Below are 21,781 nucleotides of genomic sequence, written 5' to 3'. Positions count from 1 at the left end.
AAGGTTAACCAAACTATAATCAAAGCCTAAGCTTGAAACCATCAAGTCTATGTCTGAATCAGAATCCACTACTGTCCAGTAAACAAGAGAAAAACACTCCCTGTTTACTGACCCATATCTGTTCACTTTCCATCAAGTCTTAACTCACGGAGTGGTCATATTCCAAGGATGAAGAGCATTCACTCAGTCCTGGGCTTTCCACAAACACAGGAGTGAGGTGCAACTAATGGCAATTATGGCTGCTGAGATGCAAACTCCTATCAGGAACTAAACCTTTCTTTCTCACAATTCAATACCAAACCCGGTTCACTGAACAGGCTCCCGACAGCATTCAATGACATCCATAAGGATAAACCTGGGCGTCTTGTATATGTCTGGCATAGAAGATGCGAAGCATCTCATGTATGTCTGCAGTCCGCATACAGAACAGAAACCACCCTGCAGTTAGAGTCTATGCACAATGCCACAAGGCAGATCCCAAGTATCATTACTAACTGGGTCACAAATGGGACACCTGACCCGAGATGGGCCCTACTACCACAAGACAGGACCAGGAGCAGCGGACTACAGCAGGTAAAAAGCTGAAGATGCAGACATCTTTAAAAGGTATCATTGGCCAGGGACTTACGGGTCTCACATGGAAGAGAGAGGCGGACTAGGTCTCCAACCCTGTGATTTCATAAAAACAGAGACTCCTACTTGATGAGACCCTGTACCAATCAGAGTCATCCTCACCAGAGACATTTAGACGTAGTTATCTCGGTAGACCAGAAAGGAATAATCCTAAGTCTAGAGATCTAACAAATAGGAAATAAAAAAACCTACATGAGCTGACATAAAATGATCTCCAAATACTATAGAGATATGTATATGAATGTTAATATTACCATTTGAGATTTTAAAAGAGGATGGAGGAAATATTATATAGGTACTATCTCTGGACTTGTACCCAGATAACTAATCATACTGGTTATTTCCAAGGAGAGAAACAACACAGCTGGGAAAAGGCACATAATAATAAGGGAGTTCTCAGAGTTCCCATCATGGCTCAGTAGTAACGAAACCAAATAGCATCCATGAGGATGCAGGTTCGATCCCTGGACTCGCTCAGTAGATTAAGGATCCAGCGTTGCCGTGAGCTGTAGTGTAGGTCACAGATGCAGCTCAGATATGGCACTGCCATGGCTGTGGAGTAGGCCAGCAGCTGCAGCTCCAATTCGACCCTCAGCCTGGGAACTTTCACATGCCGCAAATGTGGCCCTAAAAAGCAAAAAAAAAAAAAAAAAAATTAAGGGAGTTCTTCCTGTGGCAAGTAGGTTAAGGATACAGCATTGCTGCAGCTGTAGCACAGGCTGCAGCTGGGACTCAGATTCAATCCCTGGCCTGGGAACTTTCATATGCCGTGGGTGCAGTTATAAAAATAAATAAATAAATGCAAAACACGAAAGGTGAAAAACAAAAAACTCCATATAAGAAACTCCCAGAGAACTCACACCCAAAAAGTAGAAAAGATTAAGAAATGAAAGATTCTACTTAGTCCTAAAGCCCAAAGTTTGAGCTTATTGCTTGCTCTTTCATACTCTCTGAGCCTGAAATAACCCTCCCATAAAACTGGGCACATCATCAACGATACCTGACTGAAGCAGAGAGCTGGTCCAGATAACTTCTAGATGCCATTAGCTCTCATGATTCCATACCACCCCCCATTACCAAGCCACTGATCTACTGTTGATCCATTATTTGATCAATAATAAAATGAGAGGCTGATAACTTAAAAGCAAAAAACAAACAAAATAACAAACTATCATATCTACAGCCACAAATTATTTCACTGAACTTGCCCTGAATATGAACTATAGGAAAGTGAGATAAAGACATAAAGTCTCTTAATAAAAAACTTGGCGCATACAAGCTAGCAATAAATTTTAGCAAAAGCCCAATTCAAAACGCTGGCTAGATGCAAACTACAGAAGAAAGAAAGTGGGGTTCAGCGATGACTTCAAGATCTATATAAATCCACTGTCAGGTAATGGCTAAAATGTTTTCAATATAAAATACGTGTTGGGGTTAGTAGATGCATTGCATTTGGAGTGGGTAAGCCATGAGATCCTGCTGTACAGCACTAGTCACTTGTGATGGAACATGATGGAGGATAACGTGAGTAGAAGAATGTATATATATGTATATCTGGGTCACTTTCCTGTACAGCAGAAATTGGCAGAACACTGTAAATCAACTATAACCAAAAAAAACTTTTAAATAAACGGGCGGTAGGCAAAGACAACGACGTACAAATTCATTCCATTCCTTATCAATCACACCCTTTGATCTGAGGGGCATGAGGCCCAAAGAAAAACTCACTGGATAAAAAGCCCTAAGATGTGGTACAAGCATCAGTTTTTACCCCTTCCTCGTCATGAGGCTTAGAGACAGACGTATGTTCCACGATCTGAAAAATGGGAAGGAGAATCACCCGTCTTTGGGCTGGTTGTAGGAATACGTGAGGACTTGTGTCACGGCATTTTATAAACTATAAAACATAATATACATTTAATTATTGAGTATTATGTGCAATTTAAGTCACTGTGCTTTATTTAAATACAGACATGGTGATTACACCTTGCTTTAAATCCAGACATAGTGATTACAAAGAAAGCATCAAAAATTATTAAAGAGATTTTAAAAAATAAATGTATTTCAACACTTACTGAATGTTATTATAATATATCACTGGCACTGATGGAGGAGCCAAGGATACAAAGATTAAGAGACTGTCCCTGTCTTTAAGGATATCAAAAAGCACTGTGGTACAAGAGAACAGGACTTGGTAATTATAATAAAAACAGCTATCCTGTTGTGGCAAAGTGGTAACAAACTCCACTAGCATCCATGAGGATGTGGCTTCAACCCCTGGCCTCACTCAGTGGCTTAAGGATCCGGCGTTGCCATGAGCTGTGGTGCAGCGTGCGGCTTGGATTCTACCTTGCTATGGCTGTGGTGTAGGCTGGCAGCTGCAGCTCTGATTTGAACCCTAGCCTGGGAACCTCCATATGCTGCGGGTGCAGCCCTAAAAAGTAAAAAAAATAATAAAATAAAAATAAAAACAGCTATTGTATACTGAACACCTACATGTGTCAGGTCTGAACTAAACAGATTACATATGTTATCTCTCTTAATTCTTATACCAATCCTGTTAACATTTTCTAAGGGAAAAAGCTCAGGCTTAGAAAAGTTACATAACTTTTTTGTTTTGTTTTGTTGTCTTTTTGCCTTTTCTAGGGCTGCACCCACGGCATATGGAGGTTCCCAGGCTAGGGGTCGAATCGGAGCTGTAGCCGCTGGCCTACACCACAGCCACAGCAACTCGGGATCTGAGCCGCGTCTGCAACCTACACCACAGCTCACGGCAACGCCGGATCCTCAACCCACTGGGTGGGACAAACTTTTCTAAGCATGACACACACACCCCAAAAAAACAGAAACCATTAATGTTAATAGACTCTGTCACATTAAAATAACCTCTGACAGACTAAATGAAAAAAGCAAGGTGCAAAAGAAAGCATGGAGTACACTAGTGTCTGGGTACAAAGGAGGAGGAATAACACAGGAAACTAACAGGGCAGATGGGGAACCAGGGTGAGAGGAAGACGCTTCACTAAACATGTCTTTATAAATTTGGAGTCACAACATCTACTTATTAAAAGTAAAATAGTTCACATTCTGTTTAACTCTATTCCAAAGTATTTGACTTTGTGTGTGTCTGTGGTAGAATGACACCATCATCACTTCTCTAAGAGCAATCAATGGAAAACAGCTTGGGGTAATAGGAGTTAGACAATTTTCTGGTTTTGCTGGACCAATCAATTTTTTTTTTTTTTTTTGCTTTTTAGGTCCACACCACAGCATATGGAGGTTCCCAGGTCCAATTGGAGCTGCAGCTGCCAGCCTATGCCACAGCCACAGCAACACAGGATCCGAGCCGCGTCTTTGACCTACACCACAGCTCACAGCAATGCCGGATCCTTAACCCACTGAGCAAGGCCAGGGATCGAACCCATAACCTCATGGTTGCTTGTCGGGTTCTCTAACCACTGAGCTATGACAGGAACTCCTGGACCAATCAATTTTTTTAAGTTTCTTCAAACTCTGGGATACTGCTAAACCAAAGAAGTGTTTACTATTTGCCAGAACCAGCACCGCAGAAAGCAATTTATAGTGAAGCAAAAAATCAGTAAAGGTAAATGATCCTTACCCCAACCTCAAGAAAATCAAATATAAAGGTTTCTAGAAATAGGCTTCTCACGATTACAAAGCAAAGCCTATTGGAGAACACTTACTCCAAACTCCTCCTGGACAGAGAAATGCCAAGGAAGCATAAAGGAAAACTGCCTATCTGCACAGATACATGGGCGTCCGTTAATCACAGCAGTGACATACATCCGACAAAAACCATTAATGGTCCATGATAAGCACCTCTCTGAAAGGCGTCTGCTGTGTGGACACCACATGCCCAAGTTAACCAACTAATCTCCAACACTGTAAAACACAGGCAGCTCAGAGCCAAAACGCTGCAGCAAAAAGATCTATTTAGTATCACGACAAGCCGCTAAAGACCTATAACACAAAGCACAGGGACAAAAGATGTGTCTAATGCATAATGAGCTGCAGCCGGGGAGGGGGAGGCGGCCACCAGCAGAAATATCAACTTCTAAGCCCCAACACAGACAGACCTTTTAAATACGACCAGCATCACTTCAAAGTCCAGGACGATATCAACATTAGCCAAAGTCGTCATGAGTCAGACTTCAGGTGTGAATACAACATACAAAACAACAAATCTGAACGTGAGGAGAGGTGATACAGACAAGTATGTCATGGATGCAGGAAGGGGCAGCTGTGGAGCACCTCCCTCCCTTCTGAAGCAAGGCTGCCTGTGCCTCTCACAGAGATGTGCAGCCTAAGACCAGAGTCTTGCTTTCAAAACAAGCACTACCGACTCCCTGTACGCCTTGCCAAAGCTCCCACAGTGAGAGGCAGCCATTGTGGAGACTTCCTGAAGTTTCAACAAAGTCCTCGAGCCCATCGTGCCAGCCACTGACAGTGACAGTGTTCCTGGAAGTTTGTATGAGGTGCAAACCAATGAGCTCAGCTTTGGGGGTGCTGGGGAGCCACCACAAAACATTTTCCAATTTTGCCAGTTCTTGCTTTGAAATCACACCACCCTACTACGCCATCCCTTAGAAACCAAGAAAGAGCACGTGAAAGCTGTCAAAGCCACATATTCAACCTCCTTTGCAGATTCTTTTGCAAAGGTTGGGGGTGGGGAAGGAGTCAACAAGAAAGTGGGGAGAGAGCTAAACAATTCCTGCTTTCTACCCCAAATTATTACCTACCTTTTTCAGAAATTTTATGGAGCACTAAACTGCAGAAAGGAAAAAGAGAAGAAAAAAAAAAAAGGGGGGGAAAGAAAACTTAAGGCTGTAAATGTGACTGTATAAAAATTCCCAAGAGAAGATGACCTATGAAACTAAGCTCCATGCAACAAGGGCTAACTATGCAGCTGCTTTTCCTACTTGCCTAACAGTCCAAGATAAATAGAGCAGGCTCACAGAAGCCCACCGACTTCCAGGAAAATGCAACCGAAGTCCTCTTGACCCATGACAAGCCACATACCCCTGAAATAAATCCCGAAATGAAACCCATACAGGTCTGCTCTGGAAATCGCCCTGGCTGACAGTAATGAACGCCCCTCCTCCAAACAGCTGCCAATTTGCAAAGGGAAAAGCTGCTCAAAATAAAGCAGCTGGAAGAACTTCCCATGAGCCTCTGTTCCAAGGGTTCCAACTCAAGCAGTCGCTGGACCCCAAGGGCAAAGCCCACAGTGCCCCACAGGCCATGTCTGCAGTTCCTCCAGTCCTCCGGCGTGGCTCCTGCCCCCGGCCCCCAGCCAGGGCTCAGAAAGTTCCACAGCTACCCCTGCCCGTCCCTCCCAATAAGTCATGCTTTGCTTGTGGTATTTACAATTAGAACCCAACAAAATCGACGCAGCCAAAAAGAAAAATAAACAGTATGCCTCCTCAAAAACCACATGCCTGGAATAAAATATCCAATACCCCGTGCAAAATCTCTTTTCCTCGGCAAAGGAGAAACCAAGGAACCAACCTCTATGTGGGAAAAATCTTACACACCAGGATATTATCTGGGGACTCGGGTCCCTAAAAAAACCAAGTATTGTGGTAAAACACACCCATGTGAAAGTCTAAACTTCAAAGGCTCGGCTTCCACCCCCGGGGAAAATAGGTTTTTAAGCAGTTACTCAACCATTATCATTTGGCAATTGAAAACTGTCATCTACTTCTTAAGTGGTATTTACCATGTGTGCTGTGCTTCAATCCTCGGCTGAAATTTCTAGATGCCACGTATGTGCAGAACACGTCAGGAGGAAGTGATATAACTGGTAGCTCGCGCTCTCTCATTCCCTTTTTAGAACCTGCTTTATTCACTCAGAATCCAAAAAGCCAGAGGCATTAGAAAGTATGCCCATTCGCCTTTAAAGAGACCCCAACTAAACCGGCAAGGGTCGTCCCGAGGCTGGAGAACAGGCGAGGATTATACAGGAGCGCAAACCACAAGCAGAAAGAGGAGGAGGTGAGGATGACGAGGGCCAGGGAGAGAAGATTCCTGTCAAATGCAGCTTTGAATTGGTCTCCAAAGCTGAAATGTAAAAGAACCGTGTCACGCTTCCTCATTTTCAAACACATCCGAAGAAGAATCTGGAAAATAGCATGTATTCTGTGAGGGTCTCAGTTGGGTATTTTTCCTGTATCCATAAAAACAAGCTATATAATAGCTTAGGAAATTCATTGGTGGAGAAGCGAAAGGTTAAGGTCCACTGTTGATCAAACAGGCTTAGTCCCCAGTGGAGGTAATATGTCTGAACTGCCACCCTCCAGAATCTCCTGGCAGACCGTAAAGGGTAGATCAACAGACTGCTCAGGTGAACTGGAACAGGCTGGCTCTAATTGCCCCTTACTCGTGTGGTTCCTCTAGTTTCCTCGGCCACCTCGTCATAAAGGCGCTTTTTACACATTCACTCTTGCTCTCAATTCCTATCTGAGCACAGGAAACGAGACATCAGGTTGCCATGCCCACCTGGCATGTTGGGCAGTTAAATCCCACCCCGGCTTCTATTTTCAAAGACCCTTCTCTCACCTTTAACCCTGATATCAATGGAAAGATCAGGTACCATTCACAAATCCCACAACACCCAGGATTCACAGGAGCTAGAAAGCAGACCAAGGCTAGACACCTCCCCACCCACCCACCCCCACCTCCACCCCCACCCCCGCCAGGGAAAATCTGGAAAAACAATTAGAGCCATCTGCAGGCCCCCACGGAGGGGCGGGAAGACAAAGTTCGACTCAATCACAGGACAGTTTCTCGACTGCTTGGCCGGGCACAGTGCTAAGGTCCTATGGATCCCAAAGCCTCTCCTGATCTCAGTCTGGTGGGGGCGGCGCGACAGACAGTTGAACAAATGTGGCTTTTTTTGTTTGTCTGTTTGTTTGTTTTAAGGCCATACCCATGGCATATGGAGGTTCCCAGGTTATAGGTAAAATCACAGCTGCAGCTGCCGGCCTACACCACAGCCACAGCAATGCTGGATTCAAGCCATGTCTGCGACCTACGCCACAACTCATGGCAACACTGGATCCTTAATCCACTGAGCGAGGCCAGGGATCAAACCCACATCCTCGAGGATTCTAGGCAGATTCGGTTCCGCCAAGCCACGACAGGAACTCCCAGTTGAACAAATGCTAATCTAGAAAGTTCTGAAGCAGAGCTTTGGATGTGATGTTGGAAAGCAACAGAAATGTGGGAGGGATGGGAGCAGAGACAAAAGGCATCCAGGAGGAATGAGTATCTCAACTATCCCTGAAGACTGAGCTTCACAAGTAAGAGAAATGTGAGCAGGGATTTCAGGTGGAAGGAACAGAAACAAGAGCACAGAGGTATAAATGAAGCCAGGCAGCTCAGTGTCCTTGGAAACCACACTGCCCTTACCATGGACTTAGAAGCAGAGTGTGGGAAGAGGCTAGAGAGGTAGGCACAAGTCAGGCCAGAAGGATGTGATAAGCCAAACGAGAGGACAGACTTCATCCACAAGCCAAAGACGAGCTATCAAATGATTTCGAGCTCTTTAAGATGGATGACTCTGTTAGCAGACAGGAAGGTGGCTTTGTAGAGACTGGAAAGAGACCACCAGAGACAAAGGCATCCCAGTTGAATCAACTTCCACAAACTAAAATGAGAACAAAAAGTGCCGCCTATTTGATCTAATACATTCAATCAACAAACCTTATAAAAACTAGAACACAAAAGGACATTTTTACTGTTCCTGCATCCCATCCCAGCCAGTGCATCTGTCACCCACACTCCCAAGAGAGAGCCCATAGATTCCCTGGAATGTCCACGATAGTTCAGGAGTCCTATCAGTCCTTGGCAAGAATGAGAGAGACCACCACGGCCAGGTCCATTCGCCTCCTTCACACGGCTGTCAAACAAATTAGATCTCCCGATTTAACACACTGCTCGTCTCAGGTACTTCCTAACTCCGGCACTTCATCAGCCAGAAGTGCATTAACCACTCCATGCTGATCAAGCAGGAAGCAGGAACTCACTGAGTACTCGACAGTAGCTTATAAGGGAGGCAAGAAATAAACATTTACTGCTGGGTTCCATGATGGGAACTTCCAATAATCTCAGTTTCTCATTATAGCAGCTCATTAGAGTATGCACTAATTCTCCCAGTTCCCAGGTATGGAATTCTCCCAGCTCTACATCCTGTCAAGGGTCATGCGGTTGATAAGCAGAGGAGCCATGATTCAAACCCCAATATGAGAAATTCTAAATAGCATTTCTTTCACTACATCATACTTCAAGTATGTATGGATAACAAACAGAACAATATATTAAGGTTAGCAACAATGACAATAAATAATACCATTTCCCCTTTAAAAATGAGAGGGAACGCACATTACACAGTCCCGGGTTAAAGCGTCACTCAGAGAGAGAAGTCACGATTGAGGGACCACAACTAGAATCTCCAAATGCTCCAAAAAGGTCACTCCTGAACCAAAAAATGTTCAGACTCAAATCATCAAAGAACCCTGGCTATAGTCCTGAGAGCTGTAGCAAATTCTCCATACAGGTCCCTCAGACGACACTTGAAGACACTCGTGGCTGACTGCTCACTCCCCTGCTCTCTCTTAAGTGATTTCCCAAACTACTTTACCACCCAAATTACAGAAATATGTCCAGGATTCACATGGCAGTTCTGATCCGATTTGCCCCAATCCTGGCTCAAGCAGCTTTGCACTACCCTCCTAACTAGATCAGCGCCAGCCAATGGGTTTATTCAAGCTGATCTTGATGGATTAGATAATGAAACCTTAGCCATGTAAGCTGCCTGCTTGCGTTGGGCTGGAGGGGAGAAGAATAGGAAACCAATACTCCTCGGGGCCACCTAAACACCACATGCACTGGCCATGCCTCCTCCATCTGTCTGCTCGCGCTCCAATTACTGCCGCTTCCTTCCCATCATCGCGCGGGCTCTTCCCTGCCGTCTTGGAAGGGAGGGCACGTTCGCCCCAGCACAGGACGCTTTCACGCTTTACAGACGCAAACCGAAGACAGTTCAAACACGTCCCCTCTCTAAAATGACCATCTTTACTGCTTCCGCAAATGTATTAAAGTCCAACGTCTCACTGACGGCCTGAGAGATGGCAAACCAGAGATTCGCTCGCAACATTCTTGTTTACCCCAAGTCGTCCAGCGAATTTCTTTCTCAGCCCTGTAATCTTGAGGCCTGTCTGCGCCAGTCTGCTTTCTATCAAAATGAAAGTTAAATCTCTAGTTAGCTTCTGTCGTGTTCACATGTCAGTGTGATAGAGAAAAAAATGACAAGGTGGCTAGAAAATGGGAAGTTAGAAGACAAATTCGACTCAGGCTAATCTCTTGAGTCACCCTGAAGAATGATTCTACTCTGAATTCAGACCTTTCTCCTTCTTAAAGACACTCCCAGGTTTACACACACAAGCTTCCTTGTGAGGAAAGGACAAAAACTAGTCATTTTTACATGACTGTGCTGCACTGGTAGTATTATGGGCTGAATATCTGTGTTTTCCCCAAAACTAATATGCTAAAGCCCTAGTCCCTAATGTGATGGGATGTGGAGGTGGAGCCTCGAGAAGGTGATTAGGTCATGGGTGTGGGGGACCCCACCCCCGCCCCAACCCCCACCAAGATGAGTTTAGGACCCTCATAAGACAAGGAAGAGGGGAGTTCCTGTCGGCTCAGCAGAAACAAATCCAACTAGTATCCATGAGGATTCGGGTTCCATCCCTGGCCTCGCTCAGTGGGTCAGAGATCCGGCACTGCAGTGAGCTATGGTGTAGGTCACAGACACAGCTCAGATCCCACATTTCTGTGGCCGTGGCATAGGCCGGCTAATGTAGCTCTGATTCGACCCCTAGCCTAGGAACTTCCATGTGCTGCAGGTATGGCTCTAAAAAAGAAAGAAAGAGGAGTTCCCGTCGTGACTCAGTGCTTAATGAATCCGACTAGGAACCATGAGGTTGCGGGTTCGGTCCCTGCCCTTGCTCAGTGGGTTAACGATCCGGCGTTGCCGTGAGCTGTGGTGTAGGCTGCAGACGCGGCTCGGATCCCGAGTTGCTGTGGCTCTGGTGTAGGTCAGCGGCTACAGCTCCAATTCGACCCCTAGCCTGGGAACCTCCATATGCCATGGGAGCGGCCCAAGAAATGGCAAAAAAAAAAGAAAGAGAGAGAGAGAAAGGAAGAAAGAAAAGGAAGAGATTCCCCCACCCCTCTCTCGACTAGCACACGTGGAAGAAAGGCCAGGTAGGCACACAGCAAGAAGGCAGCGTCTACAGGCCAGGGAAAGAGCCCTCACCAGACACCAAATACGCCAGCATCTTGACCTTGGACTTCCAGCCTCCCAAACTGTGAGAAACAAATTTCTGTTGTTTAATCCACCCCATCTATAGTATTTTGTTAGGACGCCTAAGCAGACTCAGATGTGTAGAAACGAGAAATTAAATACTTTCATTGAGGAGTTCCCGTTGTGGCACAGCAGAAACAAATCCGACTAGGAACCATGAGGTTGCAGATTCGATCCATGGCCTCGCTCAGGGGGTTGCGGATCCGGCGTTGCCATGAGCTAGGGTGTAGGTCACAACACGTGGCTCGGATCCCATGTTGCTGTGGCTGTGGCTGAGGCCAGCATCAACAGCTCTGGTTAGACTCCTAGCCTGGGAACCTCCATATGCCGAGGTGCAGCCCTAAAAAGACAAAAAAATAAAAAATAAAATAATAATAATTGTATTGAGATACTGCTCACGAAGTTACTTGGAAGGAGAGCACGTCATTTTTATAACTCTACTCTAAGGGCAGCACCGTGTTCAGTTTCAGCACCAAACACCCAAATCAGAGTCCAAAGAGACAGCCACCTGGAAGGACAGAAACCCAGAAACAAAGACATGGGGGGATAAACTCCTTCAGAAATACAGGAACAACATGGAAGAAGGCTAAGTCTTGTCTCACCCAGCACAGACAAGAGGAAGCAGTGGCAGGAGGCCGAGTGCCGCCTCCTGCGGGAGGAAGGATGGCACCTTCCGACCCTCCTACTTTCAGAAGACCACCACGCACGAAGCCACCCTCTTTCTTCCTGCGCTCAGGCAAGAGGAGTGCCTGGACGGATGGCACACGGAACAGTGTGAGTGTCCTGGTGAAGACACAGGACATTAAAGCAAAGGGAAGAACAAGCAGGAGAACTGGAGGTCTCTGCATGATTTCTTTCACCTTTGCAGGCTCTGGGGCGGGGGGGGCGGTGGTAGTAACGGAGTGTTACCAATTAAAAAAAAAGAAAGAAAAAAGAAAGAAATATAGCTACATAGGAATTACAGGCTCTCTGGAAGCCTTTCCCTGAGACCAGGAAGAAAGTCTTCCTACTACTAAAATGGACCACTAGCCTGAACAACTTCTGAACTCACTTAGCTATAGTGGATTTATGACTCTCTGCTCAGAAACAGCGAGTTGGTCACGTAATAATCACCTACCAACATTTCACACCATAAAGAATTTTGCCGAAAGCTTTAAGTAATAATTAAGGTGCATCCTGCCTTACAAAGCAGCTAAGTTCCTAGAAAGTTGCACAAAAATTGAATGTTTGCTCATCAAATCGCTTATAGTCACTAGAAGAGCTGACAAAAAGAATTCATTCCCCAGCATGTTTTATAAAGCTCATGTTTTTCACATATATCAGACTTCCTTAAAGTAAAATGAACCTCTAATATCTATCTATCTATCTATATGTGACTCATTTCACTTTCTACCGGGTTAGAATAAGGTATTTTCAAGTATCCTCTTTAACAACGAATTACATTTCTCAAGCCATGGTTCAATTTTCAGGTTGAATTTGTCTCTTCCCTCCTACGCCACAGTTCAAGGTTCTCCACTTCTAAACTGTTCCAGGGCTGTTAACCCCTCTGCCATCCACATGGAGCTTCTGGATACTGGCCTTGAAAGGAGTGAGCCCTCCTCCCTCCCTGAGGATTCCTTCTTAGCCTAAGGATTATAGGACCCTCTCTCGTGTCCCCTGTGCTCCACTTGGGGAAGTAATGATTTACTGCAAAAGCTTATGGCTGTAACACAACAGGGTTCAGCTCCGGAGACTGCAGTTTAGAGCTATAGCTCCATTCAGTAGATAGTCCTGGGAAATTAACCCCTGTAAATGGCTTCTATAAAAAAGGGCTAATCCTTTGACATTCAAAAGATTGGGGCATTTCATGAATGTACTCTCACCCCTAAATTTCATGATTTTTTTCCATCCCTCAATTATTTATAAAAGATAAATTTCAATTTCAACTTAACAGTCATTGAGCACTTACGATGTACCCCAAATTGTGAGATATTATAAAAGGTAAATCTAAATAAACATAGTTCCTATCTTCCAGAAGCTTACAGTATCACTAGGGAAACAAGAATAAAACAGTGAGATGACAGAAGATGATGCATAATTAAGCATCGATACAACAGGAAGCAAGAGACCTGACTGGTGTGAACTAACCTGTCAAGGAAGGCTTCCGAAAAGCAGCTATGACCTCAGAAAAACTCCATTTGGGTTAAGATACAAGAAAATAACATGTGCTTTAAAACAAACACATATATCAAAAAGCAGGCTACTCTAGATTTTCTAAATCTAGATTTACATGGGCCTACAGACACAGCTATACCCATGATACCATGGCTTAAAGCTGCCTCGTCCCTGCTCATCCTCCTCCAGCTACACGGGTCTCAAACACATCAAGTGCACCTTTCCCTCCGTGCCTTTGCATCCACAGTTCCTCTACCTGAATCCCCTTCCCTCAAAGAGCTGAATGGCTCATTCCTTCAGGTCATTCAAAGGTCACCTGTCTGTCAGAGAGGCCTTCCCTAACCACCTTCCTCACCCCTCTACCCCCTTCTCTGCTTTATTCCTCTTAGCTCTCACCACCACCTAATAACAGCTGATTTCTTTATACCGTCTTTTTCTTTTGCTTAGAATATTAGCTCTGTGAGAGTGGAGTCTGTTCTGTTCCCTACTATATTTCTTGGCTCTTAAAGAAGGCCTGACACATAGTAGCTGCTCAATGAACATCAGTTAAATGAGTATTAAATATTCTACCATTATTATCAGGATGATAAAGGAATGTCCTAGAGAAATACGTGCCCTAGGCTTAAATTCTATATTTTCAGGAACCTTATTTTTCCTTTACTCCTGATTATAACTCAAATTTCAACCTCTCCATAAAGCTTTCCCTGGAGTTCCCATCGTGGCTCAGTGGTTAACGAATCCGACTAGGAACCATGAGGTTGTGGGTTTGATCCCTGACCTTGCTCAGTGGGTTAGGGATCTGGCGTTGCCGTGAGCTGTGGTGTAGGCTGCAGACGCGCGGCTCGGATCCTGCATTGCTGTGGCTCTGGCGTAGGCCGGATGGACGCCTAGCCTGGGAACCTCCATATGCCACGGGAGCGGCCCAAGAAATGGCAAAAAGACAAAAAAAAAAAAAAAAAAAAAGCTTTCCTTAACCATTTTGGCAAGAATGACCATCTCTTCTTCTGACCCTGGCAGCACAAATCCTCTGTGTACTTTGGCTCTAAATATTGCAATGCCTTGTGACATGCATCTACCCTGTGGTATCTCCACTTCCATTCCTCTGAAACTTACAAAAAACAAAACACACACCCGTGCATGTACTTTTCTTGTTTTAACTTTTCACCCATTTTGGCTCCCCACTTAGATTGTAAACATCAAATACCTCAAGGTCAGAGAACCTGACATATTTTTTAGCAGTGACTTAGAAGTCCTCCTGCACAAACACTGTATTTTACAATTACGGAAACAGAGGCCCCCAAAGAAGAGATTTACCCAGAACCATAGATGTAGCTGAAGCCAGGGAGCTAAACGATGATCTGAATACCTGTGTGACATGGTGTACTGGAACCACAACAATGAGAATGCAGAAAGTGAAAAATAAAGATCCACAAACACAAAGAGTGAAAACAGGATTCTCTGAGGGAGCGTTCTAAGCTGCCTGTCTGTACCCAAAGGACCTAATCCACTCCTTCCTCTGCTTCCTCCAAAGTCCCTATACACTGCTCCACTTCCAAATCCTACTATCCTTGGCCCATTTGAAGGCAACCAGCAAATAATGGGGCCCCAGGAGGGAAACGGATGGGGGGGGGTGGGAATCTCACTACTAACCACGACTGACAGAAGCAATAAATGAATAGAGACGTGCGGGGAGATATGCACACCAAGCAGAACATGCTCGCCAGCACCATACCCAGCCTTCCCTCATCACCCACTGTGAACCCACCTCACCTCAAGTCTCCCCATATTCCTATTTTTTTCCATGGTCCTAAGCTTTTACTTCTCACAATTTCTCTGCCTGACAGAGTTTGAATGGAGAACAAAAGCAGGCAAACAAAACAAAAGAATTCAAAAATAAACACCAAGAGGGTCACTTTACCCAAGCCAACACAAGCAACAGAGTGGCCTCTGCAAGAGAGACCAAGAAGCACAGAGCAAACAGGCCAGGCTTAAATACAGCTCCGTCTCTAACACAGGAAGTCAGGCAGAGCCTTGAAAAGCAGAGAGCAGAGCACAGGAAGTCTTTTAGCACTGCAGAGATTTCCAAGAGTGGTGTAATGGAGAGAGCACAGGAATAGGAATTAGAAGACGAGGCTGCTAGTTCTAGTTTCACTACTAGCTAACCAGGTGGCCCTAGGCAAGTCACTAGTCTTCTCTGGACTTTTGATGCCCCATCTATAAAATGAGGTGGTTAAAATATTTTGGGACTTGAATCCCCAAAGGAAGGGAGCAAAGAAAGAAGGAAGGAAGAAAGGAAAGAAGAGAGGACGAAAACTATTGACTTTCTCCCACCAAAGAGTGTCTGTAACTGTAAACTATTCTGCATGAGCATCTTCCAGATCGATCCTGGATAAGAACCCCAGGAAAAGATGATGTCTGGTCCCTTCTATCTCTAACATTCTATGATTCTAAGGGAATGAGGCAGATATCTAAACAACTGCTGGTAGATGAGCCCCACCACTTCATAGCAAGTATTTTCTGAACAGAGACCAAATCCTGAGACCTAGGAAGGTTTCATGTTCTTCGCCAACTACAAAGTCAACTGATAATCATTACTACAGTTCCCATTCCCTACCCAAATCAACCAGCTTCCCCTTGAGTCCACAACTCAGAATCCAGCCTTCTAGCAGCCCTATAAATTTTCTTCTCTACCCCAGGATATGTAAAAGCTAGTTGGCGCCCCAGCTATGTAAGATGCAAGTGGCAAAGTAGAGAAGTGACACCTCCCATGTGGTCTCTCTCCAGACTCACTAGCACACTCCACAAAGTTCATGAGCCCGAGCACCACAACACTACCCAACTCCCTGTACTTCTCACACTCCCTGTGTAACTGATTTAACCCACAATCTAAGCCACATCCCCTTTGGGCTCTCGAGGAGTTTTCTCATTTTCACTCCTCTCCTTTCAACACCGCTCCCCTTCTCCATCCCAGTTGTGTGCCCAAAAGGTACACCCTCTTGCGGGGAGGTTTCCCACCCCTGCCTGCCCCCAACCCCCATGTCGACTCGGTCCAGCGGCTGTCTGGGGACCAGGATCACTCGGCTTCCCCTCCACCCCAAGGAACTAAGGAAAGGTTTGAAGAAATGGAATCCGTCTCAAGTATGTTCGATTCCCCCCACACACACCTATTCACGCGACGTGTCCCCTTGTCCCCTCAGGGGTCGGGACCCTCCGGGGGACACCGGCCTCCTCCTGCACCCTTCGCCTCCAAGACAGGGCTCGCCCCCCCTTCCAACCAGGCCTCGACCGGCCCCCTCCCACCTCCAAGCCGGGACCCTGGGCAGCTCTCCCTTCTCTAAGCCCGGGAGCCCCGCGCCGCCCCCGTGACCCCCGCGCCGCCCCCCCGCGGTAACGGGACTCCCGCCCCGCGCGGTCACCTGCATCCCGCCGCCGTCGGCCGCCGCCTCCTCGGTGCGCGGCCGCTTGCTCAGGCCGGGCTCGGCTCCGTCTCCTCCCCCTCCGGGCACCGGCAGCTCCAGCTCCGACTCCCGCTTCATCCCCCGGGCAGCGGCGCCGGGCCCGAGCTGAGGCGACTGCTGCGGCTGGGCGCCTTCCGCCATCCGCCCGCGCCCCCCTCGCCTCCGGGAGCCGGGCGACCCACGACAGGCCACCTCCCCCTGGGCCTCGGCCCCGACTGTCGCGACAGGCGGGCGCGCGCCTGCCCCCGCCCCCGCGTGCGTGCGTGCGTGCGCGCGCGCGGGCCCGGCGCCCCCTCGGCGGCGGGCGGGCGCCGCTGGTCGCTCGCCGGCTCCCCCGCTCGGGGCCGCTGGTGGGTCGCGACGGGCACTCGCTCGCGCTCTCGCGACCCCCGGCCCGGCCCGGCCCGCCGCGCTCCCCGCCTCGTGCACTCACGGAGCTGGCCCGCTGGCCCGCGCTCGCTCCCTCACACTGTCCCTCGCCACACGCCGGGCCAAGGGAGGAAGGGGGCGGTCCGGGCTCCCGAGGCGTGGGGAGGGGTGTTTGTTTGGGGGGGAGGAGGGGCTCGAGGCCGGAATGAGCTGACTGGCCGGGATCCTCCGACCCGCCACTGTGGCAGCACCGGGAAGGCGGGGAGAGAGAAAAAAGGAGGGAGGGCCCGGGATCTGGGACTCCAGCCCGCGCGGGAGGCCTGGGCGGCTAGGGAGAGGGGGCGGTGGCGGCCGAGCCCGCGGAGGGGGCGGGGCCAGCGCCTCTCGGCAATCTCCGCCGCCTCCTCTCCGGGCGCCCGAGGGAGGCCGGGAAGAGATCGAGGGAGTTCGGGAATTTCCGGCACAGGCGAGGGATTGTCCTGGCGGCACCGCGCGGCAGGAGTTCCAGCGCTGAGGGGGCGGGGTCTGTTTTCCTAAGGCGGGGCCACAGCCTAGAACGGGCGGGGTTAGAGATGTCCGAGGGCCGCGAAGCAACTCCCTCTGGTGGGATTTGCAGCGCCGAGTTGTACCCGGAATTCGCCCATCTGGCCTAGTGGGTTCCAGGAGGGCGAACACTGCTCTGGAAGAGGGAGGTCTTTGCTTACTCCCTTTCCCTCAGAAGAATGGGGATCTCGAGTTGGAAGGTCAGGAATGAAGCTACCACCACTACTAGGGCTCTCCGTTGCTCTGAAAGCCTTTAGTCACAATTATCATGTTTCTGCTCATTACTTAATAATACCTAATGTCTGTAATAGCTTACAGTTTGCACAGTGGGTTCGCAGACTCGTTTTGGAGCCGTGGTGTAAGCAGAGTAGATACCACGATTTCTTTTTCATTAATAGTGAACCTGAACTTTGGTTAAGTCCTGCAAATAATAAGTGGCAGATCCAGATCTCAGGACATAGATCTTATTCTCTTAATCTGCACCTTACTGCCTAACATTTTATTGCATATCAACTTCGGGCAATTAGAGATGCTTGTTCAGTAGCATCTCTCTCCTACCAGACCATAAGGACCAAGAGGGCATCTACTTTCTCTGGATTCTATGCTGTGCCCTGTACACTATAGAGACACAGTGATGTTGCATGGCAACCTGGATTGTGCTAACTTGTCTTCAACAAGTTGCTTCATCTCTTAGGACCCCTGCCCCAGCATTTGCAAAAGGAGAAGATGGTTTAGATCAGTGGTTTGGAACTAGGTGATTTTATCCCTTCCCCTCTCCCCCTGGATATTTGTCAACATCTAGAGATATTTATGGTTGTTACAAGTGGGGTGGGGGTCCACAGGAATATTGTTCAACATCCTCAGGAAACAGGACAGCCCCCACGAGAGTTATCCAGCCCAAAATGTCAATAGTGCTGAGGTTGAGAAATCCCAGGTTAGATGATTTCCAAGGTCATTTCCAGATGGGTCTATGATTTGTCCTTTGAACTTGGGTTTAACCAGGCTAGTGCTGGAACATTATGGTGAAAAGAATCCCTACTTCAGAATCAAATCAACCTAGGTTTGAATCCAGGCTTTAACACCTACTGCCCATGTAATGTTGGACCAATGATGGCTTAAGAATTTCTATATAAGAGTTCCAGTTGTGGCTTATCAGGTTAAGCACACAACGTTAACCTGATATGAGGATATGGGTTTGACTCGGCCTCACTTAGTGGGTTAAGGATCCAGCATTGCCCCAAGCTGTGGCATGGGTCGCAAATGCAATTTTTTTTTTTTTTTTTTTTTTGTCTTTTGTTGTTGTTGTTGCTATTTCTTAGGCCGCTCCCGCGGCATATGGAGGTTCCCAGGCTAGGGGTCGAATCGGAGCTGTAGCCACCGGCCTACACCAGAGCCACAGCAACTCGGGATCCGAGCCGCGTCTGCAACCTACACCACAGCTCACGGCAACGCCGGATCGTTAACCCACTGAGCAAGGGCAGGGACCGAACCCGCAACCTCATGGTTCCCAGGCGGATTCGTTAACCACTGCCCCACGACGGGAACTCCGCAAATGCAATTTAGATCCAGTGTTGCTGTGGCTGTGGCATAGGCCACACGCAGGCTGCAGTTCCAACTCAAACCCTGGTCTGGGAACATCCGTGTGCCACAAGTGCAGCCGTAAAAAGAAAAAAAAAAAAATTCCTGTATAGAAGCACTTAGGGCCTGCAGAGTGATTGCAAGGAAAGATTGGAGGACTTGTCTTGAAGCAGAGTTTTCACAGTGAGCACATTGTGCGTGTGTGTGTGTATGTGGTTTGGTTTTCTTGGGTTTTTTGTTTTTGTTTTGTTTTGTTTTTGTCTTTTCAGGTCCGCGCCCTAGGTATATGGAGGTTCGCAAGCTAGGGGTCGAATCGGAGCTGTAGCTGACAGCCATAGCCACAGCTACAGCAACGCCAGATCCAAGCCGTGTCTGCGACCTACACCACAGCTCATGGCAACACCAGATCCTTAATCCACTGAGCAAGGCCAGGGATTGAACCTGCATCTTCATGGATGCTAGTCAGATTCATTTCTGCTGTGCCACAAGGGGAACTCCGAGAGCACATTGGGTTTTTTTGTTTGTTTTTTCCTTTCCTAGGGCCGCTTCCTGCAGCATATGGAGGCTCCCAGGCTAGGTGTCTAATCGGAGTTGTAGCCGCCAGCCTATGCCAGAGCCACAGCAACAGCAACGTCTTCGACCTACACCACAGCTCACGGCAATGCCAGATCCTTAACCCACTGAGCAAGGCCAGGGATTGAACCTGCAACCTCATGGTTCCTAGTCAGATTCGTTAACCACTGCATCACTACGGGAACTCCAGAGAGCACATTGTTTTAACCAGGCTGTGTCACAGACAGATAAAAATAGCCAAGTTTTGGAGTTCCCTCTGTGGCTTGTCGGGTTAAAGATCCAGCATAGTCTCTGGGATGGCCAGGTTTGATCCCCAGCCTAATGCAGGGGCTTAAGGATCTGGCATTACTGCAACTGTGGCATAAGTCGCAGGTGCAGCTCAGATTTGACCCCTGGCCCAGGAACTTCCTTATACCAGTGGATGTGGCCAAAAAAAAGGCCAGGTTTTAGCTCTGCCACTTATAAGTCATTGTGCCTTGTAAAAGCTACTTAGCCTCTTGCGCCTTAATTTTTTCATCTGAAAACTAGGATAGTAATAGTACCTTCCTGAAAGGATTTCTTTCTTTTTTTTTTTTTTCATTTTAGGGCCACATCCGAGCACATAGCATTTCCCAGGCTAGGGGTTGAATCCAAGCTGCAACTGCTGACCTACACCACAGCCACAGCAATGCCAGATTCAAGCCATGTCTGCAACCTACACCACAGCTCATGGCAATGCTGGATCCTTAACCCACTGAGTGAGGCCAGGGATCGAACCTGCATCCTCATGGATACTAGTCAGGTTTGTAACCTGCTAAGCCACAATGGAAACTCCCCTGAAAGGATTATTGTGAGGGTTTAAATGAGTTGTCACACATTAAGAACTTCCAACAGATTGGCCTATGGGAAGCACTCAATAAATGATAAGAATATGTCATTAATAGAGTTTCTGTTGTGGCTCAGCAGAAACGAATCTGACTAGCATCCATGAGGATGAAGGTTTGATCCCTGGCCCGCTCAGTGGGTTAAGGATCTGGCGTTGCTGTGAGCTGTGGTATAGGTCGCAGACGCAGCCTGGATCTTGCGTTGCTGTGGCTGTGGTATAGGCTGGCAGCTGTAGCTCTGATTTGACCCCTAGCCTAGGAACCTCCATGTGCCATGGGTGCAGCCCTAAAAAGACAAAAAAGAAAGAAAGGAAGGAAGGAGAGAAAGAAACCCTCTCACCACAGCAACAATCTGAGCTGCTGCAGTGAGAACGCTGGATCCTTAACCCACTGTATTGTAAGGGAACTCCTACCACTGGTGTTTTAAAATTATTTAAGGTGGCTTCACAAGGCCGCTTGAGATTAAGACGGGCAGACAAAGTTCCCCAAGTCACCCTTAGGTGCAACCACTATGTTGGGCAAATTGAGTATTTTCACCAAGACTTATTTGTTTGTAAGATAAAAATAATAGTCATGGTGGGGTTCTAAGGATTAAACAAGATAAAATAAAAGAGCCCCTAACATATAGGAACTGCTTAATAAGTGGTAAATACTTATCATCTAATTTGTTTAATGATAGTAAGCAACTGACCAGGGACCCACGGGACTGGGAAGAGAAGCCCGGGCATCTCTTAATACCGCTTTTTGGGCCATTGTGTTGGAAGTCCAAGTGCCTGCAAGCTTATTCTTGAGCTGGATGAAGAGGCTCCAACCTAAATCAGCCGGTACCTCTCAGCACATGGGGCTTGATCCTATCCAACCAAGCATTATGGATCTGAGGAAGTATCAGGATGTTTCCAGATGGCCTGTGGAACAACAGCGACTTTTTTTTTTCTTTTTTTTTTTTTTAACATAGGGAAATCTGTGTTTGGTTCTCTGACAAGTTTACTTTCTAAACTGGTATCTTAAGAAGTATTTTCTCCTCCCAACTTACCTTGCCAAAATACTGGAATCTAAACGATGCTAGGACTGGAGCTCCAATTGTGGCTCAGCAGAAATGAATCCAACTAGTATCCATGAAGATGTGGGTTCAATCCCTGACCTCGATCAGTGGGTTGGGGATCTGGTGTTGCCGCGAGGTGTGGTGTAGGTCGCAGACACGGCTCCGATCTGGCGGTGCTGTG

The 21,781-nt window shown here is 47.3% G+C and overlaps 1 protein-coding gene across 21 annotated transcripts in view; it reads right to left on the bottom strand.

Moving 5' to 3' along the window:
• RBFOX2 (RNA binding protein, fox-1 homolog (C. elegans) 2) overlaps positions 1-16,892 on the bottom strand; it is a 271,803-nt gene extending 254,911 nt beyond the window's left edge. For 12 of the 21 annotated variants that reach the window (XR_002343803.1, XR_002343804.1, XM_021090996.1 and 9 more), the window contains exon 1: positions 16,591-16,891. Coding sequence is in view for 19 of the 21 variants with exons in the window: in XM_021090996.1 (XP_020946655.1) it covers positions 16,591-16,773 (183 nt within the window). In the remaining 2 variants the exon portion in view is untranslated. Of the gene's footprint in view, positions 1-16,590 lie in introns of all 21 variants that reach the window. The other 9 variants (XM_021091012.1, XM_021091016.1, XM_021091013.1 and 6 more) reach the window with 4 other exon arrangements.

The sequence above is a fragment of the Sus scrofa genome, chromosome 5 (assembly GCF_000003025.6).
Source record: "Sus scrofa isolate TJ Tabasco breed Duroc chromosome 5, Sscrofa11.1, whole genome shotgun sequence".
Lineage (NCBI taxonomy): Eukaryota > Metazoa > Chordata > Mammalia > Artiodactyla > Suidae > Sus > Sus scrofa.
This window is presented reverse-complemented; position numbering and strand designations above follow the sequence as displayed.